The 27,748-nt window shown below is 41.3% G+C and overlaps 1 protein-coding gene across 1 annotated transcript; it reads right to left on the bottom strand.

Moving 5' to 3' along the window:
• Positions 1–164: 164 nt before the first annotated feature.
• wdfy2 (WD repeat and FYVE domain containing 2) lies at positions 165–26,157 on the bottom strand. Its single transcript, XM_084362880.1, has 12 exons — positions 25,856–26,157; positions 23,557–23,624; positions 17,086–17,159; positions 15,264–15,318; positions 13,926–14,076; positions 12,505–12,617; positions 11,155–11,281; positions 10,036–10,141; positions 8,013–8,114; positions 5,012–5,142; positions 4,796–4,904; positions 165–3,058 (listed from the first exon to the last, which is right to left on the bottom strand). Exons 1-12 carry the CDS (start codon positions 25,990–25,992, stop codon positions 3,029–3,031), a joined length of 1,203 nt encoding a protein of 400 aa, XP_084219006.1. The 5' UTR covers positions 25,993–26,157; the 3' UTR covers positions 165–3,028.
• Between the last annotated feature and the right edge of the window lie 1,591 nt (positions 26,158–27,748).

The raw sequence follows: 27,748 nt of genomic DNA on the forward strand, positions 1-27,748 counted from the left end.
ATATCAACTGAATCGCTCTGTGGTACAAGATCATTTTTCAGTATTTTGACAATTCGTTGAGAATAATATATAAGGCACATGCTTGGAACACGAGTTGCCTCACGTTATTTAAAAAAAAAAAAAAGGAGTCGATGTGATCTAATAAAGAACAGACTAACAATTGGTCAAGTAGGCGAACCTGCTCTTTTAATGTCATTTACACATACATGGTTACATGAATGGACACACTGAAACACACAATAATGTTGGTTATCTTTCCTGCAACTGGCCTCAGATATAGATACATAAAATGTGTTAAGGTGGTGTTGCTCTAACAGCTTCACATCTCCTGTGTACTGTTTTTAAAACCTTTAAAAGGACTACTACACCAATGATTTTGCATATTCTTGCCCGCATAAATCTCACACACTTAACATGACCACACATCTGTTCAGTTTTTTGTAGTTTATCTAATATTCCAGGCAGCCACAGTTTGGATCAAACTGTGCACAAGGCAATCAAAAAAGAAAAGGAAGAAATGTACCATGATAAGCAGTTAAGGAGCTGAATCGTCTGAAAAACACTGGTATGGTCCTTTATGGTGTCGCACACGTACCTTTCTGGGCAGCTGTGAAACTGTTGGATGACGTCTTTAACACAGCCTTATCTTTACTCTCAAGATGAAACATCTTTGGAAAATATTTAGTGGGTTTGAACATTAGAGGAGTTCACTATCTGATTACATTAAAGCACAAACACAACAATCAAATGTTTCTCTTTTTCTCTTCACAGCAGCAATTTGTGACATTTGCTTGTTCATTCCAGTGCATTGACATAAAGCCATTATACAATATTAAACAGTAACGATGAGAGCAAAATCAAAGTGTTCATTAGTTTTCTTTCAGTCCTGATACGTGTGTGCATGTGCTGCCACTGATTAGCTCGATGATATGTCAGAAACATTAAGACATCACTTCTAATAATAAATAAGCTCGTAAAACAGCTGACAGATCAGCCAGCAGTCTGATTGATTCATTTACAGATCACAAACACTGTGTGTACTTAGTTTCATCTAGTCAAATCAATTTCCTCTGCATTGATCTCAAACTTTTGATTATCCACACATTTTCTATCAACTGAGAGACAACAAAATGTTTCCCCTCAGAGTTTCACACGTTTATCCCACATGAAGATTTCAAAGACCAAATCACAGGTTTAACATTCGATGGGATCAATTTATACACATGGACACTTGGACCGGATGTTGTGACAGAGCCAGTTTTATAAGGTTAAAGGTGCAATACATAAGAATTGGCCAACAGGGGGCAGCATATCAACAGAATAACCGCTAACCGCTGCTAATTGTAGCTGTCGAAATGTTGAAACTAATATTCTTACATATTGCAGCTTTAAGACATTTGCTTGCTATCTAGTTTTTCACTCGAGGAGACAGAATTGCGCACATATACTTGAGCTGGAAACACTTGCGTAGATCTTCAGATAGCATGCAGTCTGGAGGCCTCCCTGTGTCCACACCTACAAGTACAGCTTCAAATGTTTGTGGCTTTCCACGACCCTCTATGAATTCATATGAACAGGAGATACTTCCTGAAAGTCTGCACCTCCAGTGGTTGATATGAGCTACAGGAGCCTAAACACAAACTCGTGAAGGGCTCATTTGGGGACATTAAGGGATTTCATGACACGTTCCCTCACTTTCACATGGTTGAAGAACAATTACACAAAATTAAAAGCCACTAATATAATTTGAGGGTGTTCAGAAAGTAGAAGATGATGTCTTTGCCTCTTGAACGAGTGATGTGAAGCACCTGAAACCAGGATCAGCTCATATAAATGCACTTTCAGTCCACCCATTAGCAAGACAAGTAACAGCAGATATACAAATGTACTCATGAGCACCATCTACAAGCAAAGACTGCAGCAGCTGCTACAGTGCTGGCACTGGTGCCACCTGCAGGCATAGAATTACAACTGCAGGTTCTCATGTGTCTGTGTGTTTACAGGTTGTATATTTTACATTTAAACATGTCCAAAGAGTAAAACTCCTCTCCTCCAAGTGTCACCATGTCTCCTCTGTCCTCAATGACTCTCCCATCTGTTTATAAATGAGAAGGGTATCATGTTCAGTTGTTGTTGAAACGGTTTTATAGAGCTGTTGGTTATTGCGACGCACACACACACACACACACACACACACACACACACACACACACAGTGGGAATGAAATTGTTTTTGTCGAATTAAAATGTTGTGTTTTACAAGCGTTTTACACATTAAAATGTACTCTGCAGTACAAAGATAGAGGATACTTGAAACTTGTTGCCTGTAGGTGGCGCAAGTGTTTGCTATTATTCTCATTGCAGGTAGAGGACAACATGCCCACATGAATTCACACTGATGCTGCTGTTACTTTCTTTGCCTGTAGGTGGTGCAGGACGGCAGGTGTAGAACTGAGAAAATGGCTTCCTCTCATGGAGCATCTACAGCCTGCTAAACCTAAATGAGAGCGTTTGAGTTTGTATGCGAGTTATGGTCCAGTTCCATGACGTGCTTCACATCGAAGAAATGGAAAGTTTGGGTTCGACGGTGCAGAAAGGATTCACTCGCTGCTTTGTGAGTTTCCAACATGACATTGGCAGGAATGCAATGAAAATAAGTAAATAAGGTGTCAATTCCTTACAAAGTCAAATGCCTCAACCCCTCCCAGACAGACAGACAGACACACACACACACACACACACACACACACACACACACACAGACCCCCCAGCTGAGGGCAGCCTTCACACAAACAAACACCCACAACTGTCTGTAGCCTTGTGTCAACTGAGGCCATCCTGTTCCCAGGCCTCGCCGGCCTGCTGTGTCCTCACTGTGAACGTGCAACAGCCACTGTTAAATATTATCCAGATCACATCGATATTGCTGGAGAAGCTTCTCTCTTTCTCTTCCAATTGCAACTGCTGCCGTGAAACCATCACAGTTTGGTGAATAGAGCTCCTTGCTGACTGCTGCTCGCCCACAGACCTCAGGACACCACAGGAGACATGTCCCATAACTGCACAGAGACACAGAATCAGTCTGTTAATCTAGAAGCTACAAGAGACATTTCAGTCAACTCAATCTAAATGTTCAAACACAGATGAGACAATAAACAGTCCAAAAACAATCAAAGCATGTGTTTAGATCTGACACTCATAACGACATATTGAACTCAATCCTAATTTTTATCATTTGAATGAGTGTTGCAAGGCCTCTGAAGCAGGATTCAGATTAGCAATATTTGAAAACTAAACCTAAAACTAAACTAAACCTAAAATTTCTTTTGGCAGCCAGTTCTCAACAGAAATAGCTGTTCTTGGTTTCTTCTGTCTGTAGCTGTGATCATGGAGGAACCTCCACCAAACCTCCACACTCTTCACTGATTAGCCGTTTCTCAATACCCAGTACGCCAAGTTCGAACTTGTGAACTCCCGGGGGACGGGAGGACGGGAGAACGGGAGGACGGTCTGCTCCGCTCCTCGGCCATTGCTATCACGAAATGCATTCTGAGATACGTAACTTCCCAAAGTCCACACAAGTCTCCACCGATGCATCCTCGATGAAATGGGCGGGGCAAGAACACATCCAGGGTATTCGACCGTACTTGGCCAGATGTGAACTTTGAATTGGAACAGTACTTGGTCCGGCGTTGATGACGTTTCTCAAGTCCACAACAACAGAAGTACAGAGAAGAACGCATATTGAGAAACGGCTATTGTTTCAATAACAGTAAATATTTGAGCTCCATTTGGATCTATCTATGGCTGACATGTTAGCAAACAACTACTGCCCAAGCAGAAACAGAGCAACACGATCAGCACATTGAAATCACGTTGAATGTAAGTCTGATTCACTCTCTCGTTTATTTTTCAACAGCTGTAAAAATATCTCCACTTCCTTCAGCAGCTACCTGTGAGCTGTGTCAGCTGTTTGGTGCTGAGCAGTGAGTATATCAGAGCTGCTGAGCACTGACACTCGACCACACAGTCTGTTATCCTTTTCCAACAACATGGAACCAGTTCTCTTCCAGTTTGCACACCTCATTTTAAACGGAAAAGTTGGTTCTCAGCTGGAACCAAAAATAGCAGCTATTCTTTGACCTGAAGTGGGCGTGTCCTATTCAACAGGTCATTGTGCATCGGGCTCTTTTGATGACGCACTCTTGATTACAATGGTTCTACTCGGAACTGGTGCAGGCTGGTTCTTTTCATAGCATCGAGTTTGAAATCATCAGTACTAGAACCAGAGCGTATGTGGTATCAAAGGGGCAAGAGAATTAAAACCGAAGTGCTACAAGTGATGCTTTTACACACAATGGGCTCTATTTAGACGGTCTATAGTGCTGGGTCTAAAGCACAGCGTGCTAGTGCTCTTAGGGCGTGTCCAAGTCCATTTTCCTTCCTACCAGAAGTAGAACAGCCTGGTAAGTTTAGATAAATGACATCACTTTACAGTAATACAGCCTTTAAAACCAGGAAAAGCCAACATGTCATGTCACCATATAACCATATCCAAAGACCACATACAGTCACCTGTCATCATAACGATATATACCATATATAATACCCAGCCCTAAAAGAATCCAAACCAAATTCTTCAATCAAGTTTTTAAGAAGACTCAGGCTGGATTACTTATCAAGTAAAGTGAGAATTTCTGTGTGTGTGTGTGTGTGTGTGTGTGTGTGTGTGTGTGTGTGTGTGTGTGCATGTCTTATCTGAGCCTCATGAAGACACTGTTTGTTCCCATACAGACCTTGATAACCTTGTCGGTGCCAGAGGTGAGCAGGTTTCCAGTGGTGGGCTCATAGTGCATGTAAACAATGCTGTGCTTGCTGTCGTGGAAGGTGGCCGTGGGCGCTCGACTGGAGGACACAAAGGGAACACGGCAGACTTTACTGTGAGCGCTGCAGAGAGCTGAGAGCACAAAGGGCCGGTACACTAGCACAACAGAGCACTGATTGTTACTCACTCCTCGTCAGTGATGGACTCGTGGCAGCTGTCACACACACGCACCTCGAACTCGAAGCCCATGAGGGGGATGGTGGAGCGTTTGGATGAACACTTGCCACACACGGCCTGGCCACACTTCCTACAGTGATGCTGGGGGACACAGGAGGACGTCAACATGTGGTCAGCTTTGATTAACAGCAGGAGCCGCAGAGTACAGGTGCAACGATTATTATATATCATCTATTAGTTCATTAGGTGTCAACTAGTCATTTAACATGCAGCAATTTTGGTAATTGATTCATCTTTTGACTGATGAAAAAAGTGATAATTCTCTGATGGTGATAATTCTCTGATGGTTTCTTTCGGTTTCTTTCCACCTGTGTGACAGTAAACTGAATATCGCTGGGTTGTGGACAAAACAAGACATTTGAGGACATCATTGTTTTGCAAGTCACAAGTAAATCTCCAGTTCTGGCTGTGAAGTGCTTAGACAAGTTTTTAACTTTGTGTCAGGTTTCTAAACATCTCATTTTACTGTACACTCTTCACCAAATTTAATCCAAATTTATATTAAAACAGCAACCATTATATTCACTACTTTTAAACAAACTCTATAACTTTCCAAGCAGATGAGATGTACCTTGGTGTGTTTCTCCTCTGACACATTTACTGAGATGAATGCTTTAAATGCTGCCACCTGTTGTCGTAAAGTGTTCCCTCGAGTTCATAAACATCAAATTTCAAGTACAATACAGACTCTGTGACCCAAATCCCTCACATTAAATGCAGAGTTTAAGATGCTTCAAAGTCAATGAAGCTCAACTGTGCTGCAGAAAACAGCAGGAAACACATGCACACAGCAGAGTGCAGCAGATTTACTAATGCTGAGTAAGTTCACTTTCTGTTTCTGCATAAATTCTCCTGAAATCCGCAAACTTTCAAGGATTTCAAGCACCAGTGGGAACACTGGTTTCATAGCATCACTATCTACTGACATTCTCAGTGGGGTGCTGCTCACAGAGCTGCTGTTCTGGTCCACCCTCCAGGTTTTTGTCTTTACGAGCAAATAAACAGAAACATGGAGTTCATCTCCAGAAACACCGACGTGACACTGCTGCAGAATGTCCCTGAAGATTGCTGTGCAGTCAAAAAATGGCCATTACTGTGTCCATAAACTCAAACACACACACACACACACAGACACACACACACACACACACACACACACACACACACACACACACACACACACACACACATACACACACACACACACACACACACACACACACACACACACACACACACACACACAAAGAAACACTCAGTTGAAAAGGGTAACCACAATATGAAGCTGTTCTGGAGAAGGAGACAATAAATCAGTCACAGGATGTTTGCGGGCCGTTAGTACACTGCCTGGCCAAAAACAAAAAGCCACTACCTGGATTTAACTCAGCAAATAGATAAGAGCCTTCCATTGGATTATTACTGCAGTGATTAATATGTTTCAGCTGGCAACAAGTTATTTAACCATAACTGATGCAGTGAGTAGCTTCTCATTTAAACAACCATGTCGGAAGACATATCCTGTGGTCGTGGAAAAGATGTTACTCTGTTTCAGAAGGGTCAAATTATTGGCCTGCATCAAGCAAAGAAAACAACTAAGATTGTTGAATCTACTAAAATGGATTTAAGAACGGTCTAATGCATTATTAAAACCTGGAAGGACAGTGGTGAACCATCATCTTCGAGGAAGAAATGTGGTCGGAAAGAAATATTAAATGATCGTGATCAGACATAAAAAGTCAACAGTAGAACTCACGGTTATGTTTAATAGTGAAAGTAAGAGCATTTCCACACACACAATGTGAAGACAACTCAAGGGATTGAGACTAAACAGCTTTGTAGCCTTAAAACCACTAATCACTGAGGCTAATCAATTTGCTAGGGAGCATAAAGGTTGGACTCTGGAGCAATGGAAAAAGGTCATGTGGTCTGATGAGTCCAGATTTACCCTGTTCAAGAGTGATGGGCACATCAGGGTAAGAAGAGAGGCAGATGAAGTAATGCACCTATCATGCATAGTGCCCACCATACAAGCCTGTGGGGGCAGTGTTATGATCTGGCGTTGATTCAGTTGGTCAGATCTAGGTTCAGCAAAGTTGAAGGATAACTACCGTTTTTTACAATCTGGGCCTTATTTCTAGCATAAAATATTATCATTTACTCACCCAGATAACTTTGGTGTCATTTGGAGTCGTTCGGACGAAATTAGATCCAGTGTAGCGCCGGTATATCCATATAATGCGAGTGCGGGTGCGCGCGCAGCTCAGAGACAACATCTTCCAGGTCAGAGGTAGTAGGTCAACCTACAGACCCCGGATGTTGACAACAGACAAGCCCGGACTCAGAGGGGAATAGCACGAGCGTATCGTAACAAAATATTGGTGAAATGAACTAGTTTCGTGGCAGATAATGCTCATAGAGGCTGCGCTTCGGTGCCCGGATCACTCGCATTATATGGATATACCCGGCGCTCCACTGGATCTAATTTCGTCCGAACAACGGCAAATGACACCAAAGTTATCTGGGTGAGTAAATGATCGTATTTTATGCTAGAAATAAGGTCCTGGTTGTAAAAAATGGTAGTTATCCTTTAAGTACCCAAAAAATGAGGCCAGCTCACTACCTGAATAAATTGAATGACCAGTTTTTTCCATCAGCGGATTTTTTCTTCCCTGACGGCACAGGCATATTTCAAGATGACAATGCTATGATTCATCGGGCTCAAATTGTGAAAGAGTGGTTCAGGGAGCATGAGACATAATTTTCACACATGGATTGGCCAGCAGAGTCTAGACCTTAACCCCATGGAGAATCTTTGGGATGTGCTGGAGAAAACTTAACTTTTTTGGCTGGGCAGTGTATTCTACTGTCTATACTTAGTGGTTTTTGTCTGATGATTTACAGTTACGGAACATATTATATAGGATTGAAATGAATTCGGGGTTGTCCAGTACCTGCCGCAGGCCGATCTTCTTACTGTCCCACATCTGCTTGAAGTTCCAGAAGAACGGCTGCTCACACTTCTGACATGAGTCACTGTCCAACCACTCTGGGGTCTGTGCACACAAAGAGATTCTCGAATTATCATTTCAAATATAAAGACAAATATATTTAACACACTATTTAAATACCCTGAAAAGTTGTTTTTTTCAACCTGGAACGTGTAAAGCAATTTTGCTAGAAAACAATAAATGATAATCCGAGCGCTTTAATTAGCTTAGCGTAGCTGTCTGATTTACAGAATTCCAACACAAACAGTGTAAAATGACAAATCCCTGTTATAGGGAGAGTTACATGTTGGGACTATTTCTTAACAAACATCAGCTTTCATCTGTCCAGTGCTTCAGGGGGGCACAACCAAAGCTGGCGTCCTCACTGTGACGAGACGACTTCAGGAAGCTACACACACACACACACACAGAATGCTCCTGACTTTTTATCACATAACTCCCCTCAAACACCAAATACTTTTGACTTTTCTGTTGACGTCTGAATTAGATAAGACAGCTTCAGAAGTGTGGTAACTGTTATTTTGGACTTTGGACTGAGCCAGGGGAGCAGTTTTGCAGGGTTTTGGTCCAGATTTTCAACTTGCCAACAGATTTTGGAGATCTCCGACAAAAAGCCCCAGATCAGACACAGATCACTCCCGAGACCGACCGTCGATATGTGTGAACTGCACACAATCCACAGTTCTCTCTGACATATCGCCAGCACCTGCTGAACATCTAGCGGGCAGAATGTGTGTGTGTACTCTTACTGAGCACAGTCAGGAGCTTTCTGAACCCTCTCAAGTCTGATCAGGCATCTATTTGTATGAAACAGGCACAATAACAGCATATGGTTTCAACCAGTTTCACTATTTTGGAACTGTGTCATCTGTGTTGACACTGTGTCGAGTGTTTTATGTTTTCAGTGCAAAATGAATCCTTGCTGCCCGTGCATCCTGAACCATCCTCTCTCTCAGATTCCTCTTTTACTTCCTTGTTTTGTCATTGCAAATCAGCCACAAACAACCTGGACTGTTTGGACCGAGCCCTTCCCGTGTCACGTCTCGCGTGTTCAGACCACAATGACTGCAAGACTCCAGAATACAAGAAAGAAAGTTGTGTAGTGTGAGCAGCTGCTGCAGTGCTGTAGCTAACGGGGATCCTAATAAAGTAAAGTAAAGAGACATGAGATGCCAAAATGCTGAACTTTCAGATTTGGCATTTTTTTGAAGCAGTATACATTCTGATGAAACATCATCTTTTGGTGCCACCACAGCAGAGCTGGATGTTACAGCCAGACAGAGGAGGTGGTGGAGGTACAGCAGCTGTGGCGTGTGGATGCTGGGAAATACAACATCCTGACAAGCTGATGTCACAATGCTGTGTGTGTGTTTGTGTGTGTGTGTGTGTGTGTGTGTGTGTGTGTGTGTGTGTGTGTGTGTGTGTGAGTGTCTGTGTGCGCCTCCCTGGTTGGTTGCTGTAGTGCCAACATCAGGACTGTCCTGATTCTTGTTTTTTAGTGAGCTTATGGATTTCTGTTTGATTTGATACCACATTTTTTTTAAAATAGAGTAAGACACAAAGAAACATTCAATCAAAGAACACAAACAGAATTGACAATCTGGGCCAAATAACAGAGCCTGAGGCACAACAGGACGACACTGAGGGAAAATAAAAGTGACTTTGGGTAAATAAAAAAGCAATCAAGCCGAGCTGACTGTGTGGAGCTGTGTGTGTGATTTTGAGAGAGGAACCGAAAGAACTATTTTGGTGAATTGAAATGATCTCTACAGATCATTTACTGGAGGGGAGGAGGGAGGTAAACATCAGCAGTTCATCCGACACACTCATCTGTATCACAATGTGTGCACGTCTGAAACTGGGCATGAAAACACACACTACATGTGACACATTTCCTTCACAAAGTGTCACAGTTCACAGATTGTTTGTGTGGGGTCACTGTGTGCTGCCTCCTCGTCTCGCTCACCTCTTGTCTCGTCACGTCCATGTTCCAGATGACGATGCCTCCATCTGAGCTGCAGGAGATGAGCTGACGAGTGTGCGAGGCATAGCACAAGCCCTGAATTCTGTCACTGTAGGGAGCGCACACACACACACACACACACACACACACACACACACACACAGGTATTAGACAATAACATTAGCTACTGTTGCTCTCTGTTCACGGATTCAATTTCAATCCGCTCGCATGTGTGAATTAATACTTATAATATATTATAAAGCCCCAGTAATCTTCTCGAAGAATTGATTTATATCTTCATCAATAAAATTTCAGAAAGCAGTGAAAAGTGCTAATTATAAGTTCCTGAAGCCCAAGATGACGTCTTCAAATCACTGTTTTGTCCGACCGATGTTCCGTTTTATAAAACATGGAAGAGCATCGAACATCTGAATGATAAGTATAGTATCAATGCAGTTTTCAATACATTTCTGATTTATCCACTAACTGACTAATTGTTCCATCCGTTAATTGAATATGTCAGCATTGCAGTATAAGCAGTGCACTGTCTGACTTATTATGGGATTCACTGGTGAGGAGGGGTCATTCATAGGCAAAACAAGTCTGTGGAATAACTCTCCTTCTATTATCATGTTCCAACTTCCCGTTCGACCGTTTTCCTCTTCTTGCTCACCAGGTGCCACACTGTGCACAATAAAAGGTCCTGTCATGTGTGAGTAATAATGATAGTCATAACATTTGCATAAACGGAGACCTACTGTTACACATCTGTGTCTAAAAGGGCTCATTTGTTGAAGTGATGTGCTCTTAGTAATCACATATACATATAGGTCTCTGCTACATAAATGTTCTGTATGCTGGAAGTGCTACAGAAATGCTGCTGTTGTCTGTCCAACTTTGTGACATTATGTTTTGTAGAATAAGATGCATGTCAGAAAGAGGCTGTAGTCTGCTGCATATTTTAACATTCCCTCAGAGAAAACTATGAACCTTTCAAACACAATACAACAGTGGAAACAGTCAAGAACAGTCTATCAGCACAAAATAGACAATGACAACTCCTCAGTGTTGTCCACCAGCTGAATAAGAGACACGTTCACAGCGGACGTCTGCGGGTCTTACTTGTGTCCCTGCAGTTCGATGGCGGTGCCTTTGCGTCCTCCGATGTCCCACATGATGATGGAGTGGTCCGAGCTGCCTGAGAACAGCACCCTCTGGACCGGGTCCCAGCACAGCGCTGTCACATTACCTGCAGCACAGCACAGCACAACATTCAGACACACAAACACAAATATGTGAACAAAACACATCAGCGGCACTTCACACAGAGGCCAAATGTCATCACAGCTCTGAGGAAGTGTACGTTTGTTCTCACGTCATCTGTTTTTCTGAGTACTGATATGACAGTTAATCATTAATAATTGTCACTGAATACCTGAGTGTGACAACAAAAACCTTTTACTAAACTCAACATTATTGTCCCTGAAGTCATCTCAAAACTAATTCAGATGTCTTAGTTTTTATCCTTTAATTCCAACCATCAAGCATATTCTTTAAATCCTATTGAAGGCACCGTGAAACATCACTGCCTCCTCTGTTCGATCAGATTCTACAGCGACAGTTGCAGAAGATTTTGCATAAGAGTTGCAGAGATTTTTGAGCCTTGGAGACGGTCTAAGGATCAATAAATCAATAAAATTGGTTTAATTTGATTTTGATCTGGAGACCATCAGGGACTTAAAATCCCTTTTTATCTGCTTCAATAAATCTGCAACCTGTCTGCAACTTTAACACAGCTGCTGTATGAATCCTGGAGGTTTATATGAGCTTCCTCCAATGTTTCAGTAATTAAAGACTTAATTTTTCTTTTCCTTTCCCTCCTGAAAAAGGATGCTCCTGGCAGGAAAAGCTGTAGTAATTGGCTGTTATTTATCATGTTTAAATTGTTGGGGCTTTTTGTTTGTAAAGGAATTTTGAATACAACAGTTTATAGATAACTACTACAAGTTTTTGTGATTTGCACTCAGTAACAGCTTGTCTCTCTCTCTCTCTCGACCACACAACAAAAACATTATTGTTCATTTACAGAAATGAATCAATGTTTCATTTCTGCAGAAAGGATCGGGGCGAGGCAATTTCTGTGATTTATATTTGTACAGACACCATCAGAACAAATATTGTGCAGAGATCAATACATTTGTTTCTCAGCAGTGATGTAGCTCATGTGCTATAGAAGAGGCTGAGAGCTTCATCGATGATATATGTGTTGGGGCTGCAAACATCACATTCAACATGGACAAATCCATTGATTATATTATTAATAGACTCATTCTTTAGGCTATAAGATGCAAGAAAATAATAGAAAAAAATGTCCCTGAGCTCAAGATATTCAACGCTGGAGAGAATCAGCAAAGTCGTAACTCTAGCACTCCGTGTGTGTGTGTGTGTGTGTGTGTGTGTGTGTGTGTGTACCAGTGTGTCCCTTGAAGGTGGTGACCAAGCTGCAGTTGTCCTGCTCCAACTTCAGGATGGTCACCTGACCAGACTGGTCCCCTACGAAGGCGTGTCTGGTCTCCACATCAAACCTGAACAAGATGAAGGTCAAAGAACAACAAACTGGGTCCTGCTGAAAAACTACTGGTGCATCTACTGGATCTTAATCTGTTACCACTGTACTTTCATCTGAGCTGCACACTGACCCAGTTGTGTTTACGGGTGGAAACGACTGTATAAAATGTGAGATTTGAGTCAAAGCTTTCTGTAGTGGCAGCAGATGATTCTCAGCTCTTTCACTGGACACTTACCCAGAGCCTTCCTCTGACCTGGTTCAGTCACTACAGACCATATTCACAACAGCACTGTCTGCAATGTACAACCCGAATAACCTCATTACCATATCCACTCTTAAAAAACAAAATCAATACAAATACAGTTACAGGAAACTGAGATGATATGCCATACCATTCTTTAGCAGTGAGCACAGAACTGGCAGCTTTATGTTGTCGTTGTCACATTTCTTTGACTAAAGTTTTGACTGGCCTGTTGATGGGCCTCACTTGTCAAAAAGTCTTCTGCCTTCTTGTCATTTTGCTGTTTCTATACATTTCTAGCATCTGTTGTTTCCACATAAATGAGATTCATCCGAGCATTGCTGTAGTTATGTCATTTATCCCCAGGTCACCGCCTGCAGTGGTTCTGTGCTCCTCGGGGAGGAGCTGCCCCATGGCTTCACAACTGTGATGCCTTTAATCAAGCTTCCATTTAAAAGTGATGTTTAGATGTTAGGTTACATTTAGCATCAGCTAAATTATAGACAGTTAATTACAGTAGAATTAGGCTCTGTTCAGTGTGTCAGTGCAGAAACAGCCTCATCGTCACATCTGTAGTCAGTTCGACCAAAATCATGGAACTGCCTCTGCTCTCACTGATGTTGTTGCCATGCTAACGCACATGTAAACATGTAGAGGCTAACACATGTTAGCATGTATCGGCTGGCAGGACACCAGCAGTCTAATGAGCTCAGGCTCATTGGTATGGATCAGTGTTGCTGCTGAGCACTCACAGCCTTTCATCTGGCCATTACAGAAACCTACTCAGACCGTTTCCTTGACAACAGCATGACTGATGCCTATTGTTAGCCCTTCCCATTTGTACGAACTAACTGGAAGCTAATCTCAATTGCCCTGTCTTCTGTTGCTGTGGCCTTAAAATAGACTGCTGTCATAATAAAAGGCAGAGATTTTCTCACAGTCCAGAGCACCAAAGATGGCTCGTCACTTCCCATCGGTTACGTCTACTCCACTCCATTTAGCAGGAAGCTTAGCTGTCAGGTTCATTGAGCAGACTCAAGGGCAGAGTAGAAAAAAAACAGAGCAGGAGCAGTTAAAGGATACTGTAGTCCTGAGACCCAGGCGGCGGTGCGATACGTTCCCAGCTGCTGGCCGCTCTCTGAGCAGTGCCAGGTGAAGTTTTTGTCCTGGCTGGTGCTCAGGAGCCACTCCATCTCCAACACAAACAGCACCACGGTCACTCTGCCGAGATGAGCTGCACACACACAGAAACACAACACATGAGTTCATTTTCACAGGTAGGATGGTGTCAACTTTTTAAAACAGAGCAAAACAGATATTTGAAATGTATCACACATGACACATATTCAAGAGTTTAGTTGTAATATGACTCTTGCTCCCTGGTTTGTATCTGCATTCATACAATGAAAACCTCAGATGTCGTTGAGGCTGTAAAGGAGGCAGGTGCAGATCAATCAGTCATACTCAGGTCCAGTGAGTTATACTGGATGAATTATGAAGAAAACATTCCTCAGGCTGCACAGTGTTTGAACCATTAAGTGCACAGAGCTGAGCAAACGGCCTGTTACTGCCTGTGAAATGAAATATACACTGTTACATCGCATGTTCCAACCATTTTAAAGAAGTGACAGCTTTAAAAATAAGCTTTCAAAGCTATGAGCCTAATATGTGTCAAAAACCAGGCCACTTACTTCTGTTAATGATGATGTCACACATGGGGGAACGACGCAGTAGATGTCCATTTTTTTGGCATTTTTTACCATACCATCAGTTTATCAGTCTCTTAAAATAACATGCCTCACAGAAACACTGTACATAATTAACTGATAATTCCCTGCTTCTCATGGCCAATCCTGATTTCACATTTTTGTAATTCATGAAGAAGTCCCTCACCTGTAGTTCATGCACACCTGAGAGTTAGAAAGGTTCAGATGTAATGAGCAAAGACGGGTGATTTAACATCCCACAGCTCTAATAACATTTGCTTTGTTCAAAAACTTTTTCCCTCCTCTCTGAACTGCTGTAGATCATCATGTCGTCTCCCTCTGAAACTGTCAAAAACGTCTACTCCAACATACAAAACCACGTTTGGTTCTGTAGTCTACACTGCGTGGTTCTACCCAGCTCCAAGAGTTCTTTATCCTCTTCCTCTCTGTGTTTATTGGATCAGACACCAACCTTCAAGGCTCAAACAGCTGCCTACTGTACAGGAGTTTGTAAATGGAAGTGTCAGTGATCCATCATCCCTAATTTTAAGAAAGACAAGCGAAGAGAAGAGTTCCAAAAATAAACCCAACAATGGTATCTTTGGTTCTCTTCCGGACATGTGAGACATAAACAGGCTTACACACACACACACACACACACACACACACACACACACACACACACACACACACACACACACACTTCCTGTCTCACCCTGGTATGTGCGTGCTGGGGTCATCTTATTGTAGTCTTCTGACAGGAGGAACTCCTGAAAGACAGGACATGGAGGGAAATGTTCACACTGGCTGAGCTTTATGAAATACATCTCTAATATGTGACAGTGTTTATATTTCAGTATGTGCACAGTAAGACCTGAACATCCCTTTAAAATGTGATTATATTTGAAGCGGAGGCCTTCCTCCTGCAGAAAGAGAAAGGCTCTCCAACTTCACTTTATTAAAATGAAAATGCAAATGACCGAAATAAAACAGTGCAGGCCTGTGAAGAGGACAGTGAAAAGAAGAAGAGCTCTTCATCTGCCACTGTGCTGTCTTCTCAGGCCAACACCCAGTTTAAAAAAACCCTTGTGGGAACTTTGTTCTGAGATAAGTCGAAACAAAACCCGGGCAGTACACTACGACTTGTGTCACACATGTTTGTTGTACAATCTTAAAACCTTTAAACAACCAGTCCACCAGGAAGAAGTCTCACCAGCAGCCGGGGATGAGGCTGGAGCAAAAGGAAAACCACTGGGTCAATTTGAAATGGGACAGTTTAGTAGATTAATCTGCTTACTATAATAATTCATTTCATTTTACACTTATGCAGTGCTTTTCTAGATACTCAGAGACGCTTTACAAAGGAAACAACAAAACAAAAGCGCAATAATCCATGAGTAAAGGGAACGTATGAGAAAGGGAGGAGGAGAACAAAGTTCATCAGAGGTTGTAAGCAGTTTTGCAGAGGTGTGTTGTGAGGGACTGTTTAAAGGGGAGGGAGAGGAAGAGTGTCTGATGGGAGCGAGCTCCAGAGGAAGGGAGCGGCAGTGGAGAAGACCCTGTCCCCCGAGGCCCGGTGGTTGGTCCTGATGGGGCGGTGCCGGCAGACCTGAGGGTGCGGCCAGGATCGTGCTGGTGAAGGAGCTCAGTCAGGTAGGGGGGGAGCCAGGATGGAGGGATTTATAGGTGATGGGGAGGAGTTTGGAGTGGATACGTTGGGGGATGAGGAGCCAGTGGAGGTTATGAAGTTTCTACGTATTACATTAGCTCGTAATATTAACATGTGGAAATGTCAGGGTTTGATAGATCGTGCGTGCAAATGGAAGTCGTGGTATCATTCTCTGAGGAACCTGAATATCTACAGCACATTTCATGGCAGGGCTGTCACAGCATCAGATGTTAACAACACCATTACTGTTGCCAAAACAATTGAGAATGGCGATATTATCACGATATCTACTCGCACAGCCGGTGGAGTATCTTGTTCTCTGTCGACACCTCTTCAACAACATTCTGCACAGCATTAGTAGCTACAAACTGTGGCGGTAGCAAGCTAGCTAGATACTGTGTCTTCTTAAATCTGATCCAGACATTCATGTCCCCCTCAGGATCATTATAATGCCTCCGGTCATCAAGTCAAACATTTAAAAGTATATAGAGCGTAGTTATGCTACTGCTGAAAATCTACCTCAGTGAAAATGATGATTCATATCAGAAGTATCTGACTAAACCTGAGAGAACCATAACTCTGAAAGTAATGACGGTTCAACCTCTACACAAGAGAATAGAGAGAACTCAGAGGTTTCCTCTCTCCCTGAGTGACAGCTCACAGCGACATGACGAAGCTCTCATTCCAGTGAACACACTGAAACATTCCTGCTGCGCTGGAGAGCAGCCAGCACTCTGACCAAAATACATACAAATCGAGCTGCATTCCCCTTTATGTGCTAAATATCACAAGATCCTCCAAACAGATGATGCAAACAGTCTTTAGAGGAGTAATGTGTGGAGAGGAGCGGGCTGGAGGTTGGACTTACACAGATACTTCCAGTGTCCATCCCCACGGACAGCCTCCTGGTCTCTGGGTTGAAGGACATACAGGAGCTCGGCGCTGGAGACACAAAGCAGAATAACAGTGAACATCCTGCCTGTGCGTATGTGTGCACGTTACTGTTCACTTCCCAGGATCAGTGTGTTTCTACGCTGATGCAATTTCTGTTTCAATGTTATTCTCCTCACATGTTTTTAGAAAGACTGACACATTTATATAATGTCTGGAACAAACTCATTCTTGACTTTGAAGACAGAAAAAATATCTTTTCTTTGTCAGCTTTTCTTAGTCGGAGTTTACAGCTCCGTTTGCTGAAGTTTCACACTTCTGTCACAAGTTCACAACTGAGCAAACTAAGAAAAAGACCATGAGGTGTCACTGAAAGCTCTAGTAGAGCTGCAGTAGGGAGCGGGGCACTGTTGGCGACTCAAACTTGCTTTTAAAAACTACAGTGATATTGTTTCGAGCGTGACTGATATAAACCTTTTTAGGTAGATACTACTAGCATTATCTTAGAGTCTAAAAAATGTGGTAACAATATACTGGCTGATATTCTGTAATTAACTAACACACAAACATAAACTTTACTGTCTGTTGGTCACACACTCTTTAAAAACAACCTTAAACAGAACTTTTCTGGAACATTTCTGGAACACCAATCGGCTGACATGTGAGATAAAATCAGCTGATATTATCGGTGGTTCAAATACAGCATGTGGCTCACAAGCATCATTGAGCTTGATGTGCGTCTCCTGTCTGATGTGACCTGGATCAGGAACAGTCCTCCAGCTGTCTCAGCTAGACTGTGGTGTTTTTTCCACTGGAAGGTGTGACTGTTTTAACTCATGACTCAATATAATCTTTATAAGCTATGAAATCTATATGTCGCCTGTGGGTGTAAATGTGAACATTAATGGTTGTCTGTCTCTCTGGGTGCACCACACCTCTGGACCTATGTCCCCTGCAGCTGCTCAGAACACAAAGCATCTCTGACAGCTTTACTCTGATCATGAATCAGCGAATGACACGTAGTGACTGATAACATGACATGGGTGTCAGTCATCTTTTCTGCCTGTCCACCAGAGTTGTTAACCTACAGCAGGGTCAGCAGCAGATCCCAAACTTTTTTAGATGTCCTAAAATGCGATGTGGATGGCAGGCGTAAACATAGCAAGTTCTGTGTTTTAAAATGAAAGACGTATGAGTGTGGATGTCGCCTCAGGCAGGGCGTGGTTTTCTGTTGACAGTCAGCCTCGCTGCAGTTCTGTGAAGCAGTTTCAGTCTTTTCTCTGCTCTCCATGTTTACTTGAACACATTTTCAGTTAAAATAGGCGACAACTAGTATTATTTATGTTCGTTTTTTGGTTGTTTCTTTTTTTATTTTTCACAAACACCTTAAAAGGTTTGGGGAGTATTACTATACAAACTACACAAATGTCTAGTGAAATAAAAATTAAAATCACACCATGGAACTGCAGGGGGTTAAGAAAACTTAAGAAAGTCAAACAAGTCATGAACAGGATAAAATCAATGCAGTCTAATATTGTGTTTCTTCAGGAAACACACCTGATGTACAATGATGATCTGAAAATTAGGAGGAGGTGGAGAGGCAAGGTCTTTTCTGCATCAATTAACTCTCAGGCTAGAGGGGTCACTACATTGGTGCAGGAGTCAATACCTCTTCAGGTAAATAAGGTTATTAAAGATAAATTTGGACGATACCTTATCATGCAAGGAAATTTACTAAAAGAGCAAATTATCTTGGCGAACATCTATGCACCAAATACAGATGATCCCAACTTTTTTCAAAATGTATTCCTTATTTTGTCCACTCTTCCTGGTAAATGTGTGGTGGCGGGCGATTTTAACTGTACATTAGATCCGGCGAAGGATAGGAGCTCTGGAGCTGTAGAGTCTCACATTCGTAGTAGGGCAATTAAACAACATTTCATGAAAGAATTGAACTTAATAGATATCTGGAGGGAAGAAAACCCTGACGATTTAAAGTTTTCGTGTTACTCAGGTGTACACAAGTCCTATTCAAGAATTGACTTCTTTTTGATATCTGCAGAGCTAAGACACAAAGTCAAGGAATGCTCTTATGATGCTATCCTAATTTCAGACCACGCTCCAAATTCATTGGTATATCAGGACTCAAAGCTAGTGAAAGACACTAAGATTTGGCGATGCAAACAAAAATGGTTGGCTGACCCCGGCTTTGTCTCTTTTCTGGATGAACAAATCAGTTTATATTTTGAAACTAATACAACAGAAACTTCAGCAAGCACGAGATGGGAGGCCTTTAAGGTTTTTATTAGAGGCCAAATAATCAGCATCACAAGCTCTAAAGCAAAATTGACTTTTCAAAAGGCAAAAAACTTAGAGACGAAAATAAAGGAGATAGAAAATGAGTATTATCAAACAAGGTCATCAGAATCTCATCAAAATCTATTGCTGCTTAGAGCACAATACAACGAATTATCTGCGTCAAAAGCGATGGCCAGTCTGTTGCGACTTAAACAGTCCTTCTATGATCAGGGGGAAAAACCTGGGAAAGTTCTTGCATGGTGTCTCAAGCAGCTACAGAGCGAAAGAGCTATCACCTCACTGCAGAGCGATCAAGGAGAAACCATTGTAGATCCAACAGAAATAAATGAATCCTTTAGGAAATTTTATGAGGGTCTTTATAGTTCAGAAATAATTTATGAAACTACTAAGTGTTTTTAGATAGTATAAATATACCCAATGTACCAGAAAACTTTAGGACTAATTTAGATAAAGATGTTACACTGGAGGAATTGTCTGCTGCAATTGATAGCATTAAACCAGGAAAAACTCCCGGACCTGATGGCCTCCCAATTGAAATCTATAAAAAATGTAAAAATAAATTGCGGACCCCAATTTTAGAAATGTTTACAGAGTCCTTTCAAAATGGCACCTTACCACTGTCTCTAAGAGGAGCATTAATTACTCTGCTCCCGAAGGCAGGTAAACCAAGTAATAAATGTGAAAACTGGAGACCTATTAGTCTGCTAAACGCAGATTTGAAAATACTTTGTAAGATCTTAGCAAAAAGAATCGAAGAAATAATAACTAACATAATTGGGGGGGATCAGAACGGGTTTATTCGTGGCAGACAAGGCTTCCATAATATCAGAAGGATTTTGAATATCCTTTACCATCAAAAGGGGGCCCCAGACACCGCCTTACTGTCACTGCTGAAAAAGTGTTTTGACTTTGAGTGGAATGGTCTTATTTGTTCGAGATTCTGGCACGCTTTGGTTTGGGAGAGAATTTTTGCAATTGGATAAGATTACTCTATAAGGAACCATATGCACACATTTTGACTAACAGTAATATCTCAAAAACTATAAAAATAAATCGAGGGTGTAGACAAGGGGACCCTTTGTCTCCATTGTTGTTCATAATGGCAATCGAACCTTTGGCAATTGCAGTGAGGTCACATAATAGCATTTCTGGAATAGCTATAGGACAGACGGAGCACCGTTTAGCTTTATATGCTGATGACATTATTGTTTTTCTCAAAAATACCAACAAATCCATCCCAGCCCTGCTAGACTTGATTAGGGAGTTCGGTAAGATTTCCGGTTACAAGATTAATAAATCTAAAACATCCATTATGTTATTAAACCAAGTAGACAGGGGAAATCCAACTAATGTAGTTGCACAATTTAAAGTCGTCAATTGCTTTTCTTACTTAGGCATTCAAACTGTTCCATTGCTTAACAATATCATAGAAACTAACTATAGGCCAGTTATGCAAGAGATCTCAAATTCTTTGGATAGATGGACGGCTTTACCAATGTCGTTAATGGGAAAAATAAACACTCTCAAAATGAATGTACTTCCTAAACTTTTGTATTTATTTCAAAATTTACCGCTGCCACCACCAAGCAATTAATTTTCTCAGCTGAAGACACTTTTCATCAAGTTTCTGTGGAACAATAGACGCCCCAGGCTGAGCCTATCTTTGTTGTACTTGCCTTACGATAGAGGAGGGCTTAAATGCCCAAACCCACTATGGTACTACTGGGCGGCGCAACTGAGAACACTGATGTTCTACTACTCTGAGGAGAATGTGCCACTGTAGAGAGAAATGGAAGGTGATACATTGAAGCTGCCTTTGCCCATTTACCTGTACTCAGCTAATTTTAAGAAACTCAAAAATAGCACCAAGAATCCTGTGGCTAAAAATATGATTAGTGTGTGGCATCAAGTTAAGAAATATTTCAAAGTAGTTGACTTGCTCTCATTATTTAGTCCGATATGGGGAAATGATCTCTTCCCCCAAGGAGGAGGTGAGGGGGGGTTTAAAATTTGGGCTAAACAGGGGTTACAAAAAATAGGAGATCTTTATAGTCCTGATGATAATCATCTGTTGTCTTTTGATGAAATTATTGTCAAGCACGACATAGCTCGCAGCCAGTTCTTTAGATATTTACAACTGAGAGATTTTATTAGAACTCAACAAAGTCAGTCCTAGTCTATCAACACTTGAAGAAATGATGGTGAAAGACTGCCAGGGAAGGGGCTTGATCTCCAAAATATATAATGACCTGGTTGGTGAATCTTCAGATTCGTCAATAAATAAGCTCGAGTCCTGGAGAGCGGACCTACAGGAGAATATCTCCATTGAGGAGTGGGAGAGGGCATGTACCAAAGCACAATTACAAACAGTGAACACACGTTTAAAATTTCTGCAGTACAACTGGTTAATGCGTTCTTATATGACTCCAGTTAAACTTAATAAATTCAATAATGCCATACCGGATGTTTGCATAAAATTTGACAAAGAAAAGGGCACGATTTTCCATTGTTTGTGGCAGTGTACTCAAATAAAGAAATTCTGGGAAGAAGTGAAGCAGTGTATTGAGGAAATACTAGAGATAAAATTACATTTAGAGCCAAAAATATTTATTTTGGGTATCTACCCAACTAATTGTAATATAAGAAAGAATCATCGTTTATTTTTAGATATAGGCTTGTTGTTGGCGAAGAGAGTCATTGCAATAGCTTGGAAAGAGGTGGATAGACCAAGGATAGGTAAATGGCTTTCAGAATTAAGAGCAACTCTGCCCTTAGAAAAGATCACGTATGAAATTAGGGGTAAGCAACCTATTTTTGATAACATTTGGGGCCCCTTTAGAAATGTTCTTGTGAATAAAGACTTGTCTGGGTTGGTGGAAAACATCTGGTGATGATCCATAAGTAGCCCTCTGCAGTTCATTTTGGAAAAATATTTACTGTCTGGTGTTGATTGACCACTATCTAATTTATGTGCAGTGCACACTTGTGAGTATGAGAAGTATATGGTTGACTTTATATTTATTCTCCCCCACCTGTATATTTTATTTTTTATTATTTACTTTTTATTTACTTATGTAGTATTTGTATTATTATTTCACTGTGTATTTAAGTTCCTTTCTCTCGTTAGTGATTTATTTTATTTATCTGTGTTGTTGTTTTGTTATTATGTCTTGATTGGGATTTGATAACATGGGTTCTGCACAGTTTGGGGCAGATGTTTGGTGTCCGAGTGGTTATATGTATGTGTTATTATGTCTGGAAATAAATAAATAAAGATACTGTTGGAAAAAAAAAAAAAAAAAATAGGCGACAACACGTTATCTGCATGAGAATCTGCAGCTTCAGGTTTAAAAATATCTGATAGTGTCTATGAGGAGGCTGGATCTCTCTCAACCGTTGAACCACTTTGGATAACAGCAACCTGTTGCAATTTCCTGGATCTGTCAGCAGAGGTTTAGGAAACGGTTCCAAAGTCACTGCAGTTTGACCTCATTTAAAGTTACCAGATAAACAGATGCTCTTACGTGGTTTAAACTCTTTCTGAGATCAGATGTCGACTCAGGAATGAGCTCCTTCTACCCATCTGTATGAACTTTAAGTCATTTCAGTCCTGCCTCAGATAAAAGCTGCTGTAATATATTCCTGACAGTGGCGATTACTTTGTGATCTTTTTCACTCTAATGTCAAAGTGTAAACGTTTCATACGCACAGCCTCTGCTGCTGCTGTTGTAAGCTACAGATCTTGCTGATGGTAGCACGGGATTTCCTTCAGTTGCACAACCGTTCGCAAACAGTGTGACGGACGTGCAGCACTGCAGTATTGGAGGCAGCACAGTGAAGGATAGTCCAGGAGCAGAATCTAATTTCAGGAGCAATTAAACTCCACGTTTTCATGTCAGTCTGAGCGTGTGTGATTCATTCTGTTAGTCATGACGGGGAGAGACACTCAGAGGAAGGAAGTCAACAACAACAGGGTACCAGAAGAAGTTACATACTCATGTACTCATACTCGTACATATTCATGGCTTATCTGATTACGCTGAACAAGCTGAATAAGCTCATCCTCTGCCTTTGTTTGAAGATATTACAAAGAGCACGTACAGTCAATAAAGTAAGCAGGAGTACTTACAGGACAGTGTGTGGTGCACACTGGGCCAGTACTGACCGCTGTCTCTCTTCAGCCACACCCGGATCGTCCTGTGGGGTGAAAACATGACTTTAACTGAGAGCCCTCATGGTGCCTAAAGTCTTCATGTGTTACATTGTCAGCCACTCTGAGCTGTGGCTGATCAGTGGGCCCCACTTTTCTTTCATCACCACCCCTAATCACAGAGCTTGTTATTAACATTCACATAAAACAACAGCAGGGAAAATGACCTGAGGCAACCAGGCACTGGCTGTGGGCCTCCTCCACAATAATATCTGTAGTGCTGTAACCGATTAGAATAATATATTCATAAAAATTTAAAAAACTTCACTCCCAACACTTGCAGGCCTTGTTAAACTGAGCCACCTGAAGACACTGACCGACATACTGAATGAGATGGGGTTCCTGTTACAGATGTGTGTGTATATGAAATCGCTGGTTGTGCATCTTTGACTTTTTGATCTGTGACACGGAGGCTTTACACTTCACAAGTCTTAAATTAAAACCTTTGTATGCTGATGTTGTCAGATGTGATGTGATGATGCTCTTTACTCTACCTCTACACTGTCAGAGCTAACCCTAACCCTTCCCCGTGCCTGCGGATGCTCAGAAACATGTGAGCTAACATTTTCTGGTAAGACACCGAACCAGGCCGAGGTCCAGGAGGACTGACAGTCGACTTTTTGATGGACTACTAGTCTCCAAGACTTAGACCTGACCTGATAGCATGTCTTCAATCCCGAGTGGTAAGTCTCTGCAGACACTTTCCATGAGTAATTTTATAGAAAAAAACCCCCAAAATGATCTTATTTCAGCTTCTTAAATGTGAATATTATCATTATTGTGTGTATATATACACACACACATATATATACATACATATAAACATATATACATGCATATATACATATATACACACACATAACAACTAATCAATAACTAAAGATTACAGGTTTTAGTGAGCATTTTCAACATAACGAACGAGACTGTTGGCTGTGTAGTCTTTATTATGACGTATTTTCACAGTCTGATATTTAATTATTTTGATGACAAACTGAGACTTTCTCAAGTTGAAAAATGATCTAAAATTGACAAACATCATATGTGTGATTAATGACACAATTCAAACAGGATCAAAAAATGATTTGTCTCTCTGCGTCACCACCAGACATATTTTTTAATGTTGTCAGACACTTAGAATAACATCCTCAGCTTGTCAGCCTCCAGTCCAAAACCTTTGGTAGGTGTGACTCATTTCAACATCAAAACATTTAAATAGACAGGCCAGTTATAAAAAAAAATACCGGAATTTCCATTTAAGTAAATGATTGACAGATTAACCAACAATGGAAATAAGCGTTAGCTGCAGGCCGAGCTCACATAACTCAGTGACAGCACATGAATGAGTAAATATAAGTAAATATAGAAAACACAGACGTAACGGGTAAAGTGACACACAGGACACACAGCCTTTGAACACACAGAGGCTCACACACACCCCCAGGCACTCACACATGTCAATAGACTGAACACACACACACACACACACACACACACACACACACAGTCACTGTGGCCCAGGGGAGATTATTATTATTATCAAACTGGGAGGGTGAGGGGAGAAATTGGCCTGCGGGCAGCAGCCCAGTTTGGGGTCCTGACCCCAATGTTGAAACTGCTGTGTCCATTAAAAACATGCTTTAGCTCCTACTGCCATTAGAGTCTGTGAATGGGTTCATCTTTTATAGCTAGCTAGCTGAAGTCAGCTGCTATTAATATGTTAAAATCTGATTAAAACAAATAAATAAACATGTTTCCAGAGATGAACTCACAGGGTCAATGGTATAAAAATATTAGTTTATTTTAATGAGATTAAAATAAATAAATAAACATGTTTCCAGAGATGAACTCACAGGGTCAATGGTATGAAAAATTCTGTTGATTTTAATGAGATTAAAATAAATAAATAAACATGTTTCCAGAGGTGAACTCACAGGGTCCATGGTGTAAAAAGCAGCATACTGTCGTTAACCAGCATGACTGTGTCAGCTGACATGAGACGTTTTCTTCTATAACCATGGACCATAAACTGTTGGACCGTCTCTACACAGCCGCAGGCGGCTTTATGCAGCCAGACGGGGGCATGAGCTCCACCACAGACCGACAGGCGCGGGCATACCACCGGGCAAAAGCAGGGCAGTATAAACGGTATAAACTGGGCTTTACAGGCTAATTTGCGGTGGTGGTGCTGCAGCAGCAGCAGCAGCAGCTCAGAGCTCACCTGTCCTCGGACACGCTGATAACACCGTCCTCTTTGGGGATGATGACCGCCGTGCCCACTACATCTTGGAAAGCCTCGATCTTGCTCAGCAGACATGGCTTCCGAGCCTGCGGCTGGGGCTGAATCTCGGCCGCCATGGGTCGGTGGTGCACAAGCCTCCGTCTGCGGTCCCGGCTCCGAGAAACATAACCCACCCCGGTCCGACCGCACAGCCTCGGCTAAAGGCTGCTAGCTTCTGTCAGCAGGTAGCACACGGTGTTGTGACGGCTGTCAGAGATGATGTCAGTCAGCTGACAACACACACTCGCACCCGCCTACACACCGAGCACTTCCTCTCAACAAAATAAGACTTCCTGTCGAGTCTCTACATTATATTTTCAAAATAATAGCGTCATCTCTGAAACACTTTTTTTTTAAAACCCACAACTTTCAGAAGTGAAGAGAAAAAAACTCTAAGTCTGTTTTAGCAATAACATCTAAAAGTGCCATGCAGTAGAAAGTCATATGAGTGAGTCCTTATCATTACATACCAGGTTATTACTATTCTAATAAGACAACCTTTATACCAGGGTTATAAGGTGCACTATTTAAAAAGTATTCCAGTGATTTAGTATTACACTTCTCACTCACTTCGCATACAGTTTGGGGGACTCAGAGAAGACACATACAGTAGATGATTTAATTGTTAATAACTAATTTATTCATGCTTTAAAGTCACATTAAAGGTCATTGCAAAGGAAAACTTTTGGGTTTATGGTAGCTGTTGAAAATCCTCCTCCAGAATCACACTTTGTCTTTTTAGCTAGCACTTCATCAGAAAGCCCCTGAAATGGATCATTTTCCTTCTGGGAATGGGCTGCAGGGCGTCTGGACCGGTATTTACAACTTAGAAACATTTACAGTTGCAAACTTGGTCAGATACTGTCCAGAAAATCTTTTAACATTTATACCTGCAGATGAATGAAAGTTGGACACCTGTGATACCAAAGTGAATTACTGTTGATCAACAATTCTAGATGAGTTGGTCATGTATTTAGAAGATCAAACTCAAAGTATAAATTTGGGCTGTTTGTTAGTCCCTGTTTTCACTGGTCTCATAAATACAGCATATGATGCCCCTTAGTTCAGGTGCTTTTATTTTGAAGACAAATCACAGGAAGTCGTATTTTTAAGCGCATTCATGGTAACTTCAAAGATGTATCGCAGTGACGGGCCTGTGACGGACAAACACAATAATCAAGGCTCTATTGACAACACGACATAGTACTTCCGGGTATGACTTTCATACTAAAACCATTCCTGACAATAACTCGTTTAGCTAACGTTTATGATCCAATCACAGTATTATCATGAAACAAAATTCACACAGATTATGTCTTCGTGTTGTGTGGATCTGACAGATCATACAGTATGAAAACACCTCTCCTCAGGTAGACTGTCGAAACACAAGGACAATTACTTCCGGTCAAAATGTGTCTGAACTTCAGAATAAAGTTCTAAAACAAGTAAGCTATATAAAAACTATGACTAAGTTCTTGAAGGATTTTTTTAAGGTCAAAATCTTTGGAGCAATAGTAGAAAAACACATCTTATCTAAACAACATATTAGATAAATATATATTAAAATCTAACAATTCAATAAAGGAACCATAAAGATGTTGAAATAATAGAGAAGTAATTATTTATATTGAGGATATGCAATTTCAGTGTTTACTTTAATCAAGGTGACTAGTGTATTGTTATGGCAAACTTCAGATCCCCCACTACAAATAAAAGAAATGCCACAATATTAAAACATTCCACAACAAGTAAAAGTACTGCATTGAAATGTAAATATGAATATGTAGATAAGTATTATTAATACTCGCTGTATCAAAGTAAAAAGTGCTCATT

This window comes from Pagrus pagrus, assembly GCF_965226575.1.
Source record: "Pagrus pagrus genome assembly, chromosome: 9".
NCBI lineage: Eukaryota > Metazoa > Chordata > Actinopteri > Spariformes > Sparidae > Pagrus > Pagrus pagrus.

What these genes read in the sequence shown, in the direction of transcription:
- wdfy2 (XM_084362880.1), bottom strand. Translation starts at nt 25,992, where the DNA reads ATGGCGGCCGAGATTCAGCCCCAGCCGCAGGCTCGGAAGCCATGTCTG. An exon ending in GCCTGGGTCTCAGGACTACA is followed by an intron (nt 12,618 to 13,925) that starts GTATCCTTTAAC and finishes CATCTTGTTCAG; the next exon opens with GTTTGATGTGGAGACCAGAC. An exon ending in GCACCGACAAGGTTATCAAG is followed by an intron (nt 3,059 to 4,795) that starts GTCTGTATGGGA and finishes GTCTCTGTGCAG; the next exon opens with TTATGGGACATGTCTCCTGT.